Here is a 19,142-nt window from a genome sequence, read left to right on the forward strand (position 1 = left end):
TGTTTATACTCTGTGACAGAATTATTAAACATCCTGCCTATTGCTGCAATGAGGGTAGGTTTTTGGGGTTTTTTTTGTTTAGCTTGCAGCAGTCAAATTCTTTCAGCAGCAATTATTCTGGGCAGTTGCTACCAGGTGATCAGAGTCCAGCCTGCATAGGCATTGATAAATTCCTTCTCTGCAGTTATTTACACTATTAATATATTAAACTGAAAAGGAACATGCTCTAGTAAGCCATGTCTGGAATAAACTCCCACAGCATTCCAATAAACCAGCATCAAGAAAAAAATCCTGACTAAAATTGTGACTGTGAGAGTCACTTGTCCCTGTTTCAAAGAATAAGGTGCCACTTTACAAGACATAACAATCACAGTAGATCAGATGCTACACCTGTGCTGGACCTCATGAATGAAATAACCAAACCCAACATATTATTGAAGGAAAGCCTTGGGCGCTGTGAGGAGTTCCTGAAGCTCAGACTTGTCAGCTCAAATGGCTTTTAACCTTGCTTTCCTGCAGCTGACAGGAGTTAAAAGGCAGAAAGAAAAGGCACAACAATGCTGGAAGCTGAAATGAAAACTTAGAGAACTGGCATTGGATTGAACAAGAAATTTGTAGAGACTAATCTAGTACCACCCTTCAGTAAGTCTTGGGCTTTAATGGGATCGTTTGTGTGCCTGGTGTCAAGTTGAGGCCTAAATGGTGTATGAGCACTTTAAGTAAAGCTAATTATTTACACACATACAAGCAAAATATTTCCTTTCTCTGATTTTTAATTTGTGGTTTTTTGTTTGTTTTCTTAAGCTGAAGGTTTCTGGGAGCTGCAAGTGTTTCTTTTTGCTTCCCCAGGCATGGGAAGGTGGAAAGGCACTGTTTATTCTAGCAATCCTGTGGAGCTCCATGTGACTGCAGGTGACAGGAGTGAGAACGGATCCTGTGGCAGTATGAAACTCTACAGTCCAAGGAAATACTTAAAAAGAAAATAAAAAATACCTAAATACTCAGTCTTTGCTGCAGTCTGCTCAAAAGCTCATTGGCATTCATAATTACATCAGTTGTGTTGGTGAAGGACAAATAATAGCTTTTGTAAGGGAGATCTCCCTTCGGGGAGAATTATTCTGAGATCTGCAGTAAGAGCTTATCTTGAATACAGGAAGTTTGTCTTTGTTGCCAAAAAGAAAGGTCTGCCAAGCTCATTGCTATTTAAAGACTTTGAAAGGGAGATATTTGGAACAGGTTATTTAAGAGGTATCCAGCTCTTTCCCTGGACAAACTGCTGCACACCACTCAGGTGATGTTTACAAGTAGGATCTGTTTACAAGTAGGGTCTGTGAGTCAATGTTATAGGCAAAATAAACCCACAGTGAGTATCTTCGGTAGAAGGCAAAACTTTTATTAAATGAACCAGATGTCACAAGTTAACATTTGCAGCTATCTCAAAGATGGGGGGTCGTATGGCAGTTGAAGGAGCAGTAGAGGAATATGCAAATTTGTCCTGGATACTGTGGAAAGCCAGGCAGCTCTGTCATAATAATTTCTTCCCATGTGTCCTAATCATGAAAATGAGTTGCATAGGATATGCCCTGGAGAGCACTAATGGTTGTTGCACCAAAGGTGAGCCAGACAGAATTGCCATCAAGGTTTCAATCTGTTCCATACCAAACAGCAAAAATCTCACTACTGTATCATTCGGTCAGGAAAAAAACACAGTCATTTAATAACTATGCCAGACAAATTGACTATCAGAGGGTATGTGTCACTTAAGAGCCTTTGTCATCTAGTTTCTTCTTGCTTGTCTTCTCTATCATTGTCTCAACAATCATTGCTGTCTCTTCATATGTCTGAATTTTGTCATCTGAAAACTTCTCAATGGACTCCACCACCTCCACCTTCTCATAGCTCATAGAGCCAGGTAAGGCTGCTTCCCTGAACAAAAGGCCCTGTTTATCTGCTCGCTCATATTCTGTCTCTCGGAGGAGTCCTGGTTCAGTTGGGCTTATCAGACCAGAGGAAGTAACTGTCTCAGGCTCAGAGATGTCCGGGTACTTTGTGATTTGCTCAATTTTTCCTCTTGCTTTTTTCCCCCATTCAAGCACATCTTCTTTCCCCTCCTCTCTCTGTTTATCTGGGAGTTGAAACTCTTCTCTCCTTTCACAGATTTCCCCTTTCTCTTTTTCTGGTGGTTCGGCAGGTTCTGGGAGCTCTGGTATGGACTCCACATCACCACCATTCATCATCTTCCCATTGCCTGTGGAAACTGTGATCCCTCCCCCAGCAGGGATAGAGGGGGCCAAGATGCATGGTTCTTCATAGCCTTCCTCCCCTGTCACCAGTACATAACGCCCTTTGGGATGGGCTTCAGACTTAGCCTCTGGTCTCTTGTAGACTCTTATTTTCTCCCTCATAATATTACACAATTTATCAAAGGCTTTACTTATCTGGGCTCCATCAGGTACATCCTCTGGGCCTATTTCTTTTTCATCAAATTCTGATCCTTCTTGCTCAGGTTCACACCTGACTGAGCCTTCATGCCTAAACTCCATCTGATCTTGGTCAAAACTTTCCAGAGTTCTTTTGTACATTCTTTCAGGTGAGTGACTGTCGGTTATGTCTTTTGACATCAGCTCCTTTTTCCTGGCAATTTTCTTTGTCAGGCCTTTTTGTCTGGGCTTTATACTGGCAATGTCTTGCATGGCCTGGGTGATATCTAAAGAAAATTCAAAGCAAAGGGAACAACAAACAGTGCTTGAATACAGTCACTGCAAATGCTAGAGCTTCCTCTTGCCCTCACCACTGCAGGTGGAGAGCCTTTGTATCCCGGGGGGCTAAAAGAGAGCCAGGCACCTCCACTCCTGACAATTTGGAGTATGGATAGATACTGAAAGTCATGGCAGGAGGGAGCAGCAGTGGCTGGTGGTCACAGAGCTGAGAAGCCACCCATCTACAATGGCATCACTCTGTCACTGAGCTCTTAGAACCCCCTGATTCTGATCTCCTGGGCAATCAGTAGGCACAGATCCCATGAGAGCTTAGCAGCAGCAGGAGATTAGGCAAGGTATGATTTCCGTGGCATGAGCAGATAGAGCAGAGGAGACAGGGGTTGAGACAGGGGTAATTACAAGAACAAGAGGACAGACAGATATTAACATACTTTCCCTAAGGCAGCTGTTTTGTCCCCTGCCACAATACAGTAACACACATGAAATACCATGCTCATCATGCAGGAGAAATCAGTGTTGTGTCTAGAGACAGGCCAAATCCTCAGCATGTATAAAACACCACTTTGCATGACAGTAATTATTTACAGCTGTTGAGGATCTGGCCTCAGGCATTTTGGACCCATTTAATATAAAACTGCTACAGTTCACACAGCAGTTAGAAAAATTACAGCTGCATTACAAAAACATCCCTCATACGATGGTTTGTCTCCATTCTCGAGGCAGTTTGTCATTATTAAAACCCCAGTGAGCCTTGGATTTAAGTCATCCCATATGTTAGAATGTATCACATCCATTCATTTGTTAAGAGCAGTCTTTCTCATTTAGCCCTGGCCATTTCCTTGTCAGCAGGTTTACAAGCATCCTAATTCTAATAAGCCAACATACAACACAGAGAAAACATAATTCATAGGAAAACAGGCCTCAAAAATGTCCTGTGGCACTCAACACATCTTGGTGCTCTTTGCACATCACTAAAGCGCAAACAAACTCAGAATGAGTCAACACAAAACCTGCAGCTCTTTCCACCATTTCAGATGCCTTTTGATTTTACTCTTGATTGGCCTAAGTAGTAAACTGTAGAAATTAGCAAAGAAATGCTTTTGCTTGTGGTTTTGGCCTTTGACAGCTTGTCTCAGGGACAGTTAAGGTAAGCTGAAACGGTTGCATTTTCAAGCCTGTAGTCAGGCTGTCATGACTGGTGGCCATATTAAAGACAGATGGACAAACAGCTTAAAATGCAATGATGCTTCTCCTGACATACACAGAAAAACACATCATAGGTTTACCTCTTCCCCTCGAAGCCTGAGGCTGGGCAGGTCGATAAATCTGTGTGAAGAGTGTGACTGGGGTTCCTGCTATAGCAGAGTTTAACCTGTGGAGAATATATGTGCATCCATCAGTTCTCTCCCCAACATTTCAGTGAAAGCAAGTGAAAATTGTGCAAAAATAAGCACAGAGCTTAAAGAAATGTACTCCTCTGTGGTGAGGAGTCAAAAAGAATGATGGGAACCTGTTTCTTGTCTGGGGAAAATCAAGACAGCCACAGCACTTTCACAGGACTGAGGTTGGTTTCTGCCAGCAGGAGATATGGAATACTCCAGTAGGTAAAGTACACCAGTAATTACCACATGTAGCAACAGCTTTGCATTTGGCATGGCACTTTGAAAAGATGGGAGGTTGTTAGATGGGCAAACAGTCAATCCAAGCCTACCAGAGGTCAGCAAGAACTGTAAATCCATTTTTACCATGCTGGCTGGCAAAATAGGAAATTTGGAGCAGTCCTCCTTGGAAAACATTCAAGAAGTCAGTAGTATTAAGGGTTAAAAATTAAAATTGAGAGGCAGGCCTATTGCAAAACAGTTACTGTTGGCCTCCCCAGTCTACTCTGCTGGAATTTGAGATATTTTGTCCTGTCAGAGACCCTGTGTCAATATGATTTTTGGCATTGAGAATTACTCTGTTAAGGTACTTCTAACTAGAACTCAGTGTCCAAAATTAGACCCTGAAAATTAATTAAATTCCCATTCCCCACACATAGGGTGGACTATTAAGTGAGTGTTCTTCCCCTGCATCTTCTGCACAGCCCAGAGCAGTAGTTTGGGTGCTTAGGGGTCTGGCTCTGCTGCTGTGCAAGATCCTTTTGTCCACTGTGGCTGATGGTGGACATTAGGGGGAGACAGTGGTCCTCTGTAGGTTTAAGCGCAACCCAAATCCCTGCCAGTTTCTTGTATTTTTCCTCTTTCTCCCCATGCCTGAGGAATGGCTTTGCTGGGAAGAATGCTTTGCTTTACAAGGCATTTGCTTTGTTTGCACCCTCCAAAAATCAACCTGCCGGTAGTGTTGAACAAGTGTCACCAACACCCAGTCTGAGGAGAGGATGTTCAGATTGCTTTTGTGTGCTCCTGACCTCTGTACACTGATGCCAGGACAGCATATGGAAAGGAGACTGCAAGGACAGGAAAGCCCAAAATGGCTCTGACCCTTTCCTTGGCAGAAGTTTCACCAGATTTTGCATCTATTTCGATTTCTATCCCTAGATATCTACCAGTGAAAGGTGTGAAAATGCTATAGCGCTGGGTGAATCAAATGTCCTTAAACATACATTTTTCAAATGAGATAAAAGAGATCCCTGGTCCCTTTGTGAGTGCCCAGAAATCCAGCCTTACCGGCTGTCCTCATTCTCGATGATCCGTTTGTACCGTTCCAGCTCATTCTCCAGGGACTGCTGGTAGATCACCAGCTGGCGGCAGTCAGTGGTGTACTTCTCCAAGATCCTCTCAGCCTCCTCTATCCCCTTCCTAAGGTTTTCAATCTGCTCATTGTAGAGTTGAATTTCATCATCATAACTCTCCTGGGTGTTTTTAATTGCTTGCTCCAGCATGGTTGTCTGGTAAATAAAATTGGTGGTGAAAGAAGCAGCTTTGAAAAATTCACCATCCCCATATTTTAAGCATAATGAAAGGCAAGTCATTCTTTACTACAATGTGATGCTGCACTGCTGAAACACAGGAGCAATTTCACTACCTTTGTTCAGTTATTCAAAAAGCAGTAACTTATCAGAGTGGGCAGGGCCTAACAAGGACAGTAAAAGTTCTTAACTGGGAAGATGAGCTCAAGAAATACCCATTCCTCCTTCTCTGTGGTTTGCAGACAGGGAAAATAAGACCAAAAGTCACATTTTAAACAAAGAACTCTTCTATAGAATTCAATTCCTCAGGCTTTTTACTTCAGCAATAAAACCAATGAGCACATCAACCAGGAGGTGGCAAAAGTTGCCTTCCAAAAATAAAGGCTGAGTTTCAAGTGGGATATTTCACCCTGTAAATCTCCTCTCACTTTCTTCTGCTATTTTTAGCTATTTATTATAGTTATTTTGTCACTTTTTTTTCCTACTTTTCAAAGAGATGAACTCACAAAAAGTTAATGGGGGAATAAGTGAATAATGAATTCTTCAATAATTGATTTATTTCTATATGCTTCAGGCAAGATAAAAAAAAGGACTTTTAAGAGGCTAAATACTAAATATAGAAGTAATGTCCCTTGTCATTTGTTTGGTTATATTGCAGTGTATGAGTAGACAGAGACTCTTTTCTGTTCAGTGCTCATGGGGTGGGACCCATGACCTCTGGGGCACATGGCTGTCAGGTCCAGAAACAGGAAAGCAAAGAAACTTGATGACACCTTGGTCATCAGATCCAGCCTTCACCATCACAAGCTACTGTGTTACTGACCTGCACTCATAAAGCTATTTCACTCTCTTAATCTCAAGGCACAAGAATGAATGAATGAATAATCTATTTCTAAATGGGATGGGAAGATTTGATTTTGAAAGCAGCACGATTAATTCTTCAAAGACTGCCTCTCTCCACCTGCCAGCAGAAGGCTGATTTCCTCCCCTTTTTCTCTATATCAATTCACTATCTCATCCCCATATTGATTCCTGTCCATCCCAGAGTGCATGTGTCCTTTCCACCAGAGCATCAGATGTGAGAAAGAGACCAAGGAAAATACACTGTCCTGACCCTAATGAAAGAAGTTATGCTCAGGAAGTTATGAGCTGCTGCTATGGCTGTCCAAAGGAGTCCAAAATCCCACCAAATGATGTTTTTGTCAATATTTCATTCCTCTGACCTGGATGGACAACTCGAGGCACAAAGGAAGCTGTACTTGGGGTCATTCTCCACCCCATCTGCTAAAAAATATTCAACTGCATGGAGGTAGAGATGCCATTGGCAACTATTCAGATCTGGTTTCTATCCACTGCAGCCTTCAGCTGCTCCTCCACCTCCTGCCACCCTCAGCCCTGCACTGCACTCATGTTTGCAGGCACTGGCTGGAGACAGAAGGTTGATTTAGGGCAGATTTGGCTGGGAGATGGGCAAGGACAACTAGTCAAAGTCTTTTTACAACTCAGGGCTTGGCAAAAAGCACATGGTTTTTCTTGCTGGTAGTGTCCAAGCACAGGAGAGATGCTGGCTAAATGCTTAGTAGTGACATGGATGAAGGCAGAAAGCCAAATGTAGCTCAATAGTCCTCTCAGTTTTGCTCCACAAACCTGTCCAGTTCTTCCCACAGCAAGCTTAGCATTGGATGTGGCAGTGATAGAAAGGATGGGGCAGAGCCCTGAGGGTTCCCCATCAGTTTTCTTGGAGCCAATTTCTAGCCAGAACTCAGCAAGTAAGAAAGTCATAGGAACCCTGTGGTACTTTTCCATTCATAATGTCCTGCTGATTCTGTCCTGTAGGAATCCAGTTGCATTGTGGAAATCTTCCCTCATCAGCCACTCTGATAAGCAAAGACAGCTTCATTGCACCTACAATACCTACAGCCCACCCTGGCCAACTAAACCTGACAATTTGTTCCATTGAGAGAATGGGAATGAAACAGCTGAAGAAAAAGATCCAAATCTAAAAGGAAAACACACCTCCCCAAGTCCACCAAGTTAACATAACCATGTTAAAGCCATGTTAGAGGTTTTACTGAGTGACCATAAAAAAACCAGTTCATGAGCAACATGGTTGTGTTTATGGCTAGTGATTCCAATACCTCTGTCTGGAGCTTGTATTTCTGTGCCTGTAGCTGGCAGAGGATGCTCTTGTATTCCTCCAGCTGGCTCTGCAGAACAGGGATCCTCCTCTCTGCTATCAGTTTTTCCTAGTTGGAAGAAAACAATGTATGTACAGGAAATTATGTTTCACTCCTAAAAAGAGCCAAAAGAAATTGCACTACTGGAAATAAACTGTAAAGACAAATAGAAAATGGCAAAAGACAGATAAAAGATGGGGATTGAACCTCAAGCCAAATTCTATTGAACGGTAGCACGGCTTTAAGAATAAAGATATCAGATAGCAGGTCTGTAACAGTACAGCTTAGACCCTGTAAACCTGTTCACATCTTCTTCCAAATAATGAACATTCCTGCCATAGGCACTCATATTGGTGGAAATCACCAAGTTATCATCTAGTCTGTATAAATTAATTTCATTTAAATTTTCACCACATCTCACCCCTTCAGGATAAGATTTCCTTTCTCTTAAAATATTCATATATCCTGCCTGCTCCTCCTCCGGGAAGAAGCACAACTACTTCAAATATCTCTGTACCACACATTTTTGGGACTAATATATATGCTGGAGTGCACCTGACAAAGCTAATCTCTCTTTCCTCATTGATACAGTTTTTCAAAGCTACAGTAAATTTTTTTCTCCCATGTTCACTACTCAGTACTTACACATTGTTTTGACAGTTTTCAACTAACCTTGGAGTAGAAGTTAAAGGATCTGGGACACTATAGGTGTAAACATCTTTTTCTTACTTAGAGCTGCATATACTTCCCAACAGCAATACTTGCCTCACATATGCCAGTGGTTATTGGGGACACACGAGGAGTTGTCTGGATGATCTGCTGCAAGACATTGACATAGGTCTGGATTTCCATGAGGTTCTGTGATAAGGTAAAAACATTTTCATTAGAAAATGCCATAGTAAGGTAGACATTTCCATGTACTCCTGGGGCTTATTTTTAGATATGTAATGCTTTTAGCCCATAAAAGTCCAATTCATATTCAGGCTTTTGTTTGGAATGCAACTTACAACTGCTTTTGAGTGCAGGAGAGCTAGCAGTTTCATCATACTGAGGATATATCACAGACTTTTGGTTAAGGACTATACAGTTCATAGTTTTAATTGAAGATTCCATTCCATTTCCAATTTCGTAAGAGATTTTCAAAATAAGAATCACAAATATCTTTGCATGTGGCACGAAAAAAATATTAACTTTTTTCAAAAGCAGCAAAGACGGGACAGTGGCCTGATCCCAAGACCCACAGTTCTCCCAGGAAGAAGGCAACAAATGTTAAAGTCAGCTGCAATGGAATCATACTTCCACAGGCATATGCCTGCTCATTAACTGGAGTGTCCTTTCCCAAAAAATTGGATGATGAAAGCAACAGCTTCCTTAGAATGAAATATAAGACAGCTGGACCAGCACTTTGGGTTGAACCATGACACCAGGTTGACAAATTCAAGACTCTGCTACAGCTGTAGTTACTGGACCCTGAGAAGCATGTTTGGGTGCTGGAAACCATCCGGTTGTTGTGCCCACTGAAAATAAATAGTGCTATATGCACCTACCAAAACATAAATGCAACTTGCTTTAATTTGCCACCATTTGATCATGGAGAAGGGCAAAGTTCCACATCTACCTCTACAAGGAAAACAGCAATTTTAGCCAGTTACCTTCTTGTATCTGTCCTTTGTAGCATTGATGTCATCCTGCAGGAACTGGGACTCAATTTGCAGCTCCAGGTTGCACAGCAAGGCTTCATCAGCTTCCTGCAATGCAGAGACACATGGCATGGCGGTATGTATGACTGGGCTGCCAAACCCACAGCAGGCCCACAGGTACTGCATGAGTCACTGTGCACATGGAGCAGCCTGCCTGAAGTGTAAGAGCCTACTGTAACATACAACAGTGTCATGAAAAGAACCAACAGGAGCCATGTTATTCACCATGCCCTGCACAAATGTAATTTACAGTAGAGTTTGGCACTGGCACTGTCAAAATAATGCTGGGAGCCAAGTAGTAGATGTTTGAAATACCAGATTTTGATATTAAAATCTTGAAATGGTGGATGAATCTTAAACAAATGACATCAGCAGACTAAGGCATTGATTTCTCTAGTGTCATGACAAGATCTGAGGTATCCTGATGACTTTTTAAGATCCCTAGTAAAGAAGTCCTTCTAAAAACCCAGGAGGGTCTGCAGTATTTGAACTCTCTTTGGTACGTTCTCAAATACTACAAATGTTTGCCAATTTGGAGCCATTTCTGGAAATAAAAATGACATTTGACCAAGTTTAGAAAAAATCTCTTTGCTGCACAAGTTTATAATACTTTGGAATTTGCAAAGACAAAAGTTCCTAACATCCAATTAGTTCAAAGAGCAAACCATATGACTAGAAACCATGATCTGAGTATACAGGTATGAGTGGCACTGATATTTAAATCTAATGAAATCTCCATTTCTGTTCAAAGGCTTAATTTAGATTTTTTCTATGTTCTGTTATTTAACAAAAACCAGGGAATTTAAGGTAATTTCTCTGGAACTTGGTAATATATTTTATAAGTATGTGAGAGTAGTGATACATTTTATTTTTCTATTTAATACATTTTTTCTTTAATTTTTGAGAAAGCATCTTAAAACATTTTAAATGAATCTTCCTTGCAACTCTATAAAACTTGCCGGTTCCTCCACCAGTTTGCAATTTGCCTCAAGAAAGTCCTGCTTTGTGCATTTAGCTCAAAGAATAAAAAAAGAAGTCTTTGAAGGCACCTCTTTCAAAATACCCATGTGCCATTATCAGCTGTAAAAATACCTCTGTGAGCGAATCACAGGTTGCAAACAAACCATTGAGATCTGTGGGTGCAGCACATGACTGGTAGAAGAGGATTTTTCCTTTTGCATGCATACAGCACGCGCTGTTCAAAAAATGTGTAGATGTTGGCTGTCTTATTGTGCTGCTAAACCTCCCAGGCACAGAACTCTCCAGCAGGCTCTGCTTTGTGATCCAGGGGCTGATTCAGACACATCCAGCCCAGCACATTCAGAGCCAACCATCAGGAATGCCTGCTGCTTTTCTGCACTCCTCTCTCGTCCTATTGAGAGGAAGATCAGCAGGACAATGGCCATGTTGGGAGGTTTGGGAGGGAGCCAAAAAAAGCCCCCAGGCCCTTAGATAATGCCTATAAGCAAATATTTTTGCATGCGATAAAAAAAAGCAGGTTTTGGCTTTCCAAATGTTCCCTCAAAGGGGAAAAATACTTCTGCTTTTATTCCATGCTTTCAAAGAGACCAGCTTCCTCGATGGAGTTGTGTATCAGAACAGTGCAGTGTCTACACATTTTCTTTTGAACTTTGCAATATTTGCTAATCACTCGACTTATGAAAAGCCATTCTGCTTTATGTTATGATCCCAGAACACTGGTCCATGTGCTGAAGCAATATTTTCATTACCAGGGAAGAGAAATTCTTTAGACCTCTCCAGAACCAGTATTTTCCCAGCTGTCAGATAAAGAATGAATTTGCACCTGCACATGCAGGTTTTCAGGCCACATCTTGGGTCCTGTACAGAAAACCATCTGTATTCCCTCCAGCACTTGGTGCTCCCAGTGCAAGGACCTGCTGCAACAGGGGTGTCCAGGGACATCCTGGGATAATAAACACCCTTGTGCCTCAAGATTTTGTGAACTGTGCCAACTGTGCCTAGGGTTGGTGAATCAATTCAATTTTCTTTAGCGGCAGATTCATTGAGAGGAACTGTGAAGACAGACTTACCAGCTCCAACAACCCCTTACAAAAGAGTTACCTTCACAACATTTTTTAAGGGTTTGCAAGTTGTTCAAGAACAGAGTATTCTGGAAAACAGAACTGATGCGGGATGTCAAGAGCTCACTGGAGACAGAAAATGCACTTTCTGTCTTTTCTTAATATAAAACATGTCCTTAATATAAAACATTGATATGACAATGCTCCAGCAGATCAGGTCCAGCCATTCGTACAAAGGAAATAAAAAAATAATCTCTATTTAGTCCACCTTTAATTGTTTTCCAATACAGAAGATGAATGATAGCCTGTGCAAAGTAGAACTGGGGAAAGTTATTATGTTCTTCACCCAGATGAAGGCTAGCAGCGAGAGAGGATGAATCAAGATTTTTCAGTTTCACAGACCTGGTTTGGAAACTTTCAAAATACTTCAGCCAACTTTTGTCTTTCTCTGAGCTTTGTGTTATATTAAATGTTGTTATTTTTATTATTGCTTTTCCCATGGTATTTAAGAACTATATTGATGTAAAAGGAACAAACCAAGGGGAGTGGCAGTGTCTCTCTTGTTTGGAAACCTAATGGGAAGCTGAGGGTCTGTCCTGGGAAGGGCTGACCATATCCTGCAAGGGACTAAGGAGCTTTGAAACACTCCAGGCTTCAAAACATGGACTTAATCAGCAATTTTTCACGGCATGGTTATCACTAGTGACTGTATTTTAATACTGTAGCTATGTTTAAAAAGTGTGGGGAAAAGGTACGCACATGCCGAGGCTCAGACACTTACATAGGGAGGGGGAGGATGGAGAAGGGCATAATGACAAGAAATGCCTTGCTCTGACATTTTATCTTCCCACTGCTTCTTCAAAGCAGCTCGCTGTAGTAAATGAAACCAAAGGAAAAAATAGTACACCTTTCCCCTGACATTTTCCCATACTCACTTTATTCAGGTGCTCCAGGGTTTCTTTTAGCCTCTGCTGATATTCACGTTCATTTCTATACCTACAAGTAGAGAAAAGGAGATAGAGTTCAGTGGTTCATCCCTCTGCAAACTGCATTTTTCTCTGCACTGTCATGCACAAGATATGCTTCACGCTAAAGGAGAATATGAATCTTGAAAGGGCCCAAAAGATTTATTCATGGGTTAGCATTAATTATTTTTTGGTCCCAGATGCTGAGGGTAATCTCAGAATTGCCTAAATTCTTGTCTTCAGCTTACATAACAGAATACAATGAAATGCCACATATTTGCTATCACTTTTTTTACAGAATGTTCAAGAATAGATTATCTACAATAAAAACATATGCCATTGGTGTTGAACTATAGTGACAGCCATTCAGCAGTGACTACTCTGTGAGGATTTTCTACAATGGCACATGAACATTTAATTACATTGTTCTTGGTTTTCTATTATACCTGTTGTTGTTCAATAAGCACCTTAATGACAGACACATTAAACATAATGATTGCAATTTTACATATTGACCATGTAGGAAAGATGTTGGATTAGGATGCTTAGATGGATCAAGCTTTGTGTCCCCTTTAATGGTAATTTGTATACTAGCTTGGTCAAAACAACAAGTGAGCCTTAGTAAGGACTGCATTTAACCAACTATTCTTATGCTTTTATAAAGCACCCACAGGTGCATGAAGTGCATGTTCCTGGTGCTGAGATGGATGTATAATGTGTTTATGTTTGGTTTGAGGAAATATAGCACATATTCTTTAAGAATTAGGGCTCCACATTTGTATGTAAATAGAATTATCTTCTAGAAATTCTTTTTAGCCACAGAGCACAAAACTTAGTTGTTGATTATTGTAATTTATTCCCTTCCTTAAGTAAACCTCATATTAAATGTTCAACAGTAGATGTGGCTTAATGGGATTCCATTAAAAATAAACGAACAAAGAAACAAACAAAAAAGCCCCTCAAAAACCACCAGCCAGAAGCAACTTTGGCAATGAGACTTTGCCATCAGTACTGAACAAGTGACTTATCAAACTCCAACAGCAGCAGAAATACAGTCTTAACCCTTTAAGTTTAACACTTTACTTTTCCTAAATAATAGATGTAGAAAGATATGAAAAAGCTATCATTATCTTACTTTCTACAAGAAACACTCTGGTAGGTGACAAGTCAGTTCTGGTGATTAGGATCCTTCATTTGCAATAGAAGCAATGGACACCAGTACAAGCCGAAATTCAGAACCGAACATAAGTTCCTGTCTGTCTTCTAAAATCATTGATCCAGCCCATATGTGCTGGTGATTTCAAAGGGCTTTGCTTCAGTCAACGGGGAACTTGACAGCTCCTAGACTGAGCACATCAAGGATCAAGTTATAATGATCATGTCAACCTCAGTTCTTCCTTTTGTCTCCTGAAGGACGAACAACCAACATTATTCTCATCTCTTTCAACACATACTGGAAAGCTGAGTGGATGATGTCACTCACAAACTGACCAGGACCACAAAGGAAGAACTTGGCAGAACAAGGAAATGGATTTAACCTGGTGCTCTGGTTTACAAAGTTCTTCTGAAATCCCATATTAGCAGGGTTGCTCACTGGTCTGTTTTAAATTCTTACACGAACAGCAAAGAACCAAGTGAAAATGATGAGGTTTTATTTCATTATTACTCCAACAAATTGCTGATAAAACAATGTCCTTTTTTGCCAATTAGTACTAACATCAGTTTCACTTCCAAAACTAGAATATTTTTCAGCTTCAGAAGTGAAACTGCCTTTGTTTCAGGTGTTTACCAAGTAACTCAAGCCAGTTTTCTATTTATTTTAAAAAAAATTTGTGTGCATTTGACAGTAAACAGTTTCCTAACTTTGATATTTTCTGATAGCTGGGCAAGAATGAAGCATATTGTGGCATCTTGTGACAATCAAATACACAGTTACAATAAAAGGCTGGTTTTCCACTCACAGTAATATACAACCATCTAAAGGATTCAGTGTCTAAACCTCAGCCCTAATGTAATTCAGATGTCCCTCATTGCTAGATCCTCACTCAAAAGATTTTTCAGTTACTAAAATATTCAGCTACATTTTCCTTTACTCTCAAATAACCCAAATATATGCTGTGCCACACAGCTGTAAATCCACCTGGCAGCTTGAGAGAGTTAGTATTGCATGATTATCCTTTGAAGAAGAATTTCTTTCAAGTGAAATCAAGTTAAATCTTTTCCAGAAGATCAGTGCAAAAGTGCTGTGGATCTCTTTGAAATGCTTCAGAGACCTCAGGATGCCTCTGTGCCTGCTGAAATGTATTTGTAAGCGCAATGGCTGACAAGTCACAACCCTGTTATGCTTCAAAGTTGATTTTGATGTTTAGTAATTAGCTAGTCATGTCCAAAAATTTTTTCATTAGATGGTTGCTGGTCAGACATTCCTGGAGCTTAAGAGCTATTAAGTTAATTTGCTTCATTAAAAAAAAAGGAAAAAAATTTTAAAAAACCCCACCCAAAAACGAACAAAACATGAACCTCCTCATCTAGTCAGGTAGCATTAGGTCGGCGACAAATGTTTTTGGACTGTTGAAAGAAAAGGGATGTTAACTGGCTTGGGTTGTTTTGGTTTTTTTTGCATAGGGGAAAAGAGAGGGGAGTAAGCTGCCAGGCTCAAAGAAAGCAGATCTGAGGATTAAAGATTTCAATCACCTCTTTTTTTTGGACTCTGCCTCCACTGCAGTGCAAGGGCTCACTCCCCTCCAAAGAGGAAACAGTAACAGTCCATCCCAGCAATGCACGATGGCCAGATACTCAATTTGGTGTCAAAGCTGAGCCTTTCATCTGAAGGAAAATGTTGAATCTGTTGAATCCTACTGAAAGGTAGTAGCACCTCTTGGCTACTACCTTTGTAATTTTCTCTTTCCCTGATGCACTTCACTAACCTTTTCTCAACAGACAGCAGCAATTTGGGTGCCAAGGACAGCACAGACTATGAAAGAGAGGTCCTACAAGGATGATGGACAGGCCAGTAATATTTGTCATCCAGAGTCATACCCTGAATGCTCAGATGAGCCCAGGAGGGTTGTGTTTTGCTGATTTATGAACGGATTCTACCTGTGTTATCAAGAAGCCACTGCTGAGCAGGTGACAGCCACAGGACAATATGCTTGCAGATTGTGGAGAGTGTGGAGGGCAGGCAAATGATCCTCATCTTAGCTGCAGCAGAATAAAGTCCTTCCTATCACTAGAGAAACAGCAGCAGTGCCAAGAAAATCCCTGCAGACAGGGCTGGAAGGTAGCTTTGCCAGTGGAGTCCCCATATCCTAGCTATTGTGTTTACCACTTTTCATTTTCTCACACGTGTTGGGTCTCTACTGTGGCCCCAAAGGGTGTTAGCTCATCAGAGTATCACCACACAGCAATCTTTTTCTGGAGAACACTGTGCCAATTACTTTGTCCAGGGAACCATATTGCATGTTCAAAATTCACTGCATTAGCAGTGCACAAATTTTTTAAATAAACAATTGATTAGCAAGACTTTTAATTTCTGAAGTCCATTAATCCTGTTCTGTCAAGGCCACTAAAATCTGGATTCCAGCATCTTCCCCAATATCATGGAGAGAGAAATACCATTCTGTCCCACAGCCAGATGCAATGTTGCTACAATGGTGCTGGTCAATAAAGGTAGCATAATTAGTTTTTTTATGAGTTGCATCCAGACTATTCCCAGCATTGATTTTTTTTTTTTTTGCAACTTCAAGAGAAAGAATTCTTCCCTGGTACAGAACTGAACTATTCATGTCAATGAGAAAAGCTATGAATGTGACCATAGAGGACTTTAAAATAAATTTTAATGTAAGTTCTACTTTTTAATGGTTTATGAACACTTAATTGCACAGACCCAGTAGTCTTTGGCCCTACTCTGTCTAAATGCAACTTTAAAAGGCCTATTTATATAAATGTAGCTTAAAAGGTTTACTTAGATATAAATCTGTTTCCCCAATAGTGAAGGTGAGTGAAAGAATGGGTTGTAAGAGTCAAAATTCTTTGCATTAGTGAAGGACAGAGACATTTGTCAATTAATTGATTCAAAATGCTCCCTCTAAGAGATTTTGTTAATCCCAGTGCACCAAAAGCTTTATGGTTCAAGTTGCAGCAAGAAACCTGCAGTGCCTGTTGCCAACGGAATGCAGACTCAGGGGGGAGAGCAGGTCTTCAGCACAGGAATGTTTCTGGTTTCAGCAGCCCCTAATAGGGCACAGAAAATTATTCCTCCCATACTTTGTTTAGGGAGCTTTGTTTATAACTTCCAGGAACTGAAATCAGAACCATCAGATGGCAGAGCACATGTTACCAGAGCAGTGGCATTGTTTTAAAACCTGCTACCCAAAACAATCCCAAGTTTTTCAGACACTGAAGAAATGTTCATGTCTCCTTTCTAGACAAATTCAGCAGCTCCCAATAAAAAAAAAAAAACTCACCAAAATTCACTTGTTGATGTAAACCAATTGGTGCGATTTGGTTAAAAAGCAGCCACTGTCTTTCCATTGTCATGGCCCTGTTTAATTTTTAAATTGTAATTTTTGGCTTGAATTTAGCCAAAGTTTCCTTCTTACTTTTGTTTACAGCTGCTGAGTGAGCATCCCACGATTGTACAAGTACCACCCGTTTTTTCTAGGAAGCCACTAACTACCCCTTTAGCAGGTCCTAAATCTTACTTTCTGAAAGTACAGCCCTTTTTCTGGGTGTTGTCTCCTCCTCTGGATTTTCAATGCCCTGTATTATTCCCTACCTATTTACAGCTTGCTTAGAGCAGCTTTAATAAAAGCAAATTACTTTGTGTCACATTACTAATCCTGTACTATTCACATAGATTTTTAACTAATATGCAGCTAGAAAATTAAGTACTGAGTGTAGTCAAATACTCATGGGCACTGTGTAATAAAAACCAAGTACCAGAGTCAACACCTAAATTACAGCATTGACTCATAGTTGAATTTCCTGCTCATAAATATTGGAATACAGTTCTGCCTAATCAGGTGCTTATTACCCACTGGCACGGAGTCAGGACATTGTGGACATATGACCACCGGCAGCAATAAGCCTCAGTGCACCTGGATGGGCTATTGTCTCCTGTCAGATGAAAAAGAGAAATCAGGGCTTGGCATTTCTATAGGTATGCTGTAGCTCACAGCCCCCATGTGGCTGTTCATTTGGCAGTGTGCCAAATTTTCATGGGTGAAGTAGTAGATAGACATTTTGGGGGTAAAAAATCCCTAAGTAACAGGAGGATTAAACTCTTTTGTCCTAAGAGCAATGCTCACCAACTCTTGTGTAATTAAGCCATGTAACCAAAATTGCCTGTTGCTGGAGGGAAGGCACTCATCTCCATCAGCATGTGAGGCTCCTGCTCTTTGATTTATGGTGGCATAGAAGTTAAAGAGATGAAATTAGAGGAAGCCTATTCTTATTCTTTTAGTGGCATGAGATGGAAATACAAGATGCAAAGAAGAAAAAGAGGGCAAATTTTACACACCAGGAAAAGAGTTATCTCCTTTCTTTTCATGACAAATCACAGATATGGTGTGCACAGATTGGCTCAGGTGCTTCATAGTGGCTGTAAAGAAGAATTTCTCAGAGACATCCTGCGTATTTCAGGAGATGTTTGGCATTGTGTAACTCTGGGCTGCTCAGACACAAGACTTGCTTTGAGGCACCTTGTAGTCAAATAGGGTTATTTTGTCTTTGCAGCTCAGAGCACAGTTCTCCTAAGCCTAATGAACAACAGCAGCTGACATGTGCCAGGGCTGCTGCTATGGAATGGAGAGGGCGTTTTCCCATCTAGGAGAAGTGAGACCATAAAATGCAGAGCTTCAGATCCCTAAGTCCTGATACCTTACTTTTCACCTTACATGGGCTTACATACCGTCCTTCTTGATAAATCTGATGCACACAGAAAGGCATCACCCACACACAAGAAGTAGCTGGTGACACCGAACCTATCCTTATTACAAGAATTAACTATGGAAATAATACCACTCATCTTCCATGGATTGTAAGCCTTACTTGTTGCAGTACTCATCGAGCATGCGCTGGGCATCCTTCTCCTCCCGCTCCAGCTTGGCTCTGTCAGAAGCCAGCTCCCTCATTCGTTGCCGGTTGAACTCAATCTGCCCAGCAAAGGCTTCATCCAAGCCCACCAGCTCATCCATGCGCTGGAAGGTCTCCAGCTGCTTGCGCAGGATGGTGTTGCGCTGTTCCAGCACACGCGCCCGGTTGATGTAGCTCGCAAAGCGCTCGTTGAGCTCCTGCAGGTTCTCCAAGCCCCGGGCTTGGGCCAAACTGTCGAATTCTGGGGAGCCTCGTAGCTCATCATAGGCATCTGACCGCTCGTACTTCTCCTTGCGTACCTCACGGAGGAAGCTGCTCCTGTACATGGCTTCAGAGGGGCTGTGCAGTGCCGGGGTCCCCTCTTGTGTGCCTGCCTGTCTCTCCAGTTTGGATCTGAATTACGTCTGGGGGGTTTGGGGAAGAAGAACTGAACATAATCCCCCCCCTCCCAGATGATTAGGACTTGTCTCCAGGGTGGTTTGTGGCACTAAAGGCATCATCTGCGGGAGTGAACTAAATAAATCCCAATGGCCC

The 19,142-nt window shown here is 41.3% G+C and overlaps 1 protein-coding gene across 1 annotated transcript; it reads right to left on the reverse strand.

The window, feature by feature from the left end:
- Positions 1-1,760: 1,760 nt before the first annotated feature.
- On the reverse strand, positions 1,761-18,934 carry BFSP1 (beaded filament structural protein 1). The gene is made up of 8 exons (XM_054630524.2): positions 18,564-18,934; positions 12,483-12,543; positions 9,458-9,553; positions 8,571-8,663; positions 7,767-7,874; positions 5,387-5,607; positions 4,007-4,092; positions 1,761-2,707 (listed from the first exon to the last, which is right to left on the reverse strand). Exons 1-8 carry the CDS (start codon positions 18,932-18,934, stop codon positions 1,761-1,763), a joined length of 1,983 nt encoding a protein of 660 aa, XP_054486499.1.
- Between the last annotated feature and the right edge of the window lie 208 nt (positions 18,935-19,142).

The sequence above is a fragment of the Agelaius phoeniceus genome, chromosome 3, assembly GCF_051311805.1.
Source record: "Agelaius phoeniceus isolate bAgePho1 chromosome 3, bAgePho1.hap1, whole genome shotgun sequence".
NCBI lineage: Eukaryota > Metazoa > Chordata > Aves > Passeriformes > Icteridae > Agelaius > Agelaius phoeniceus.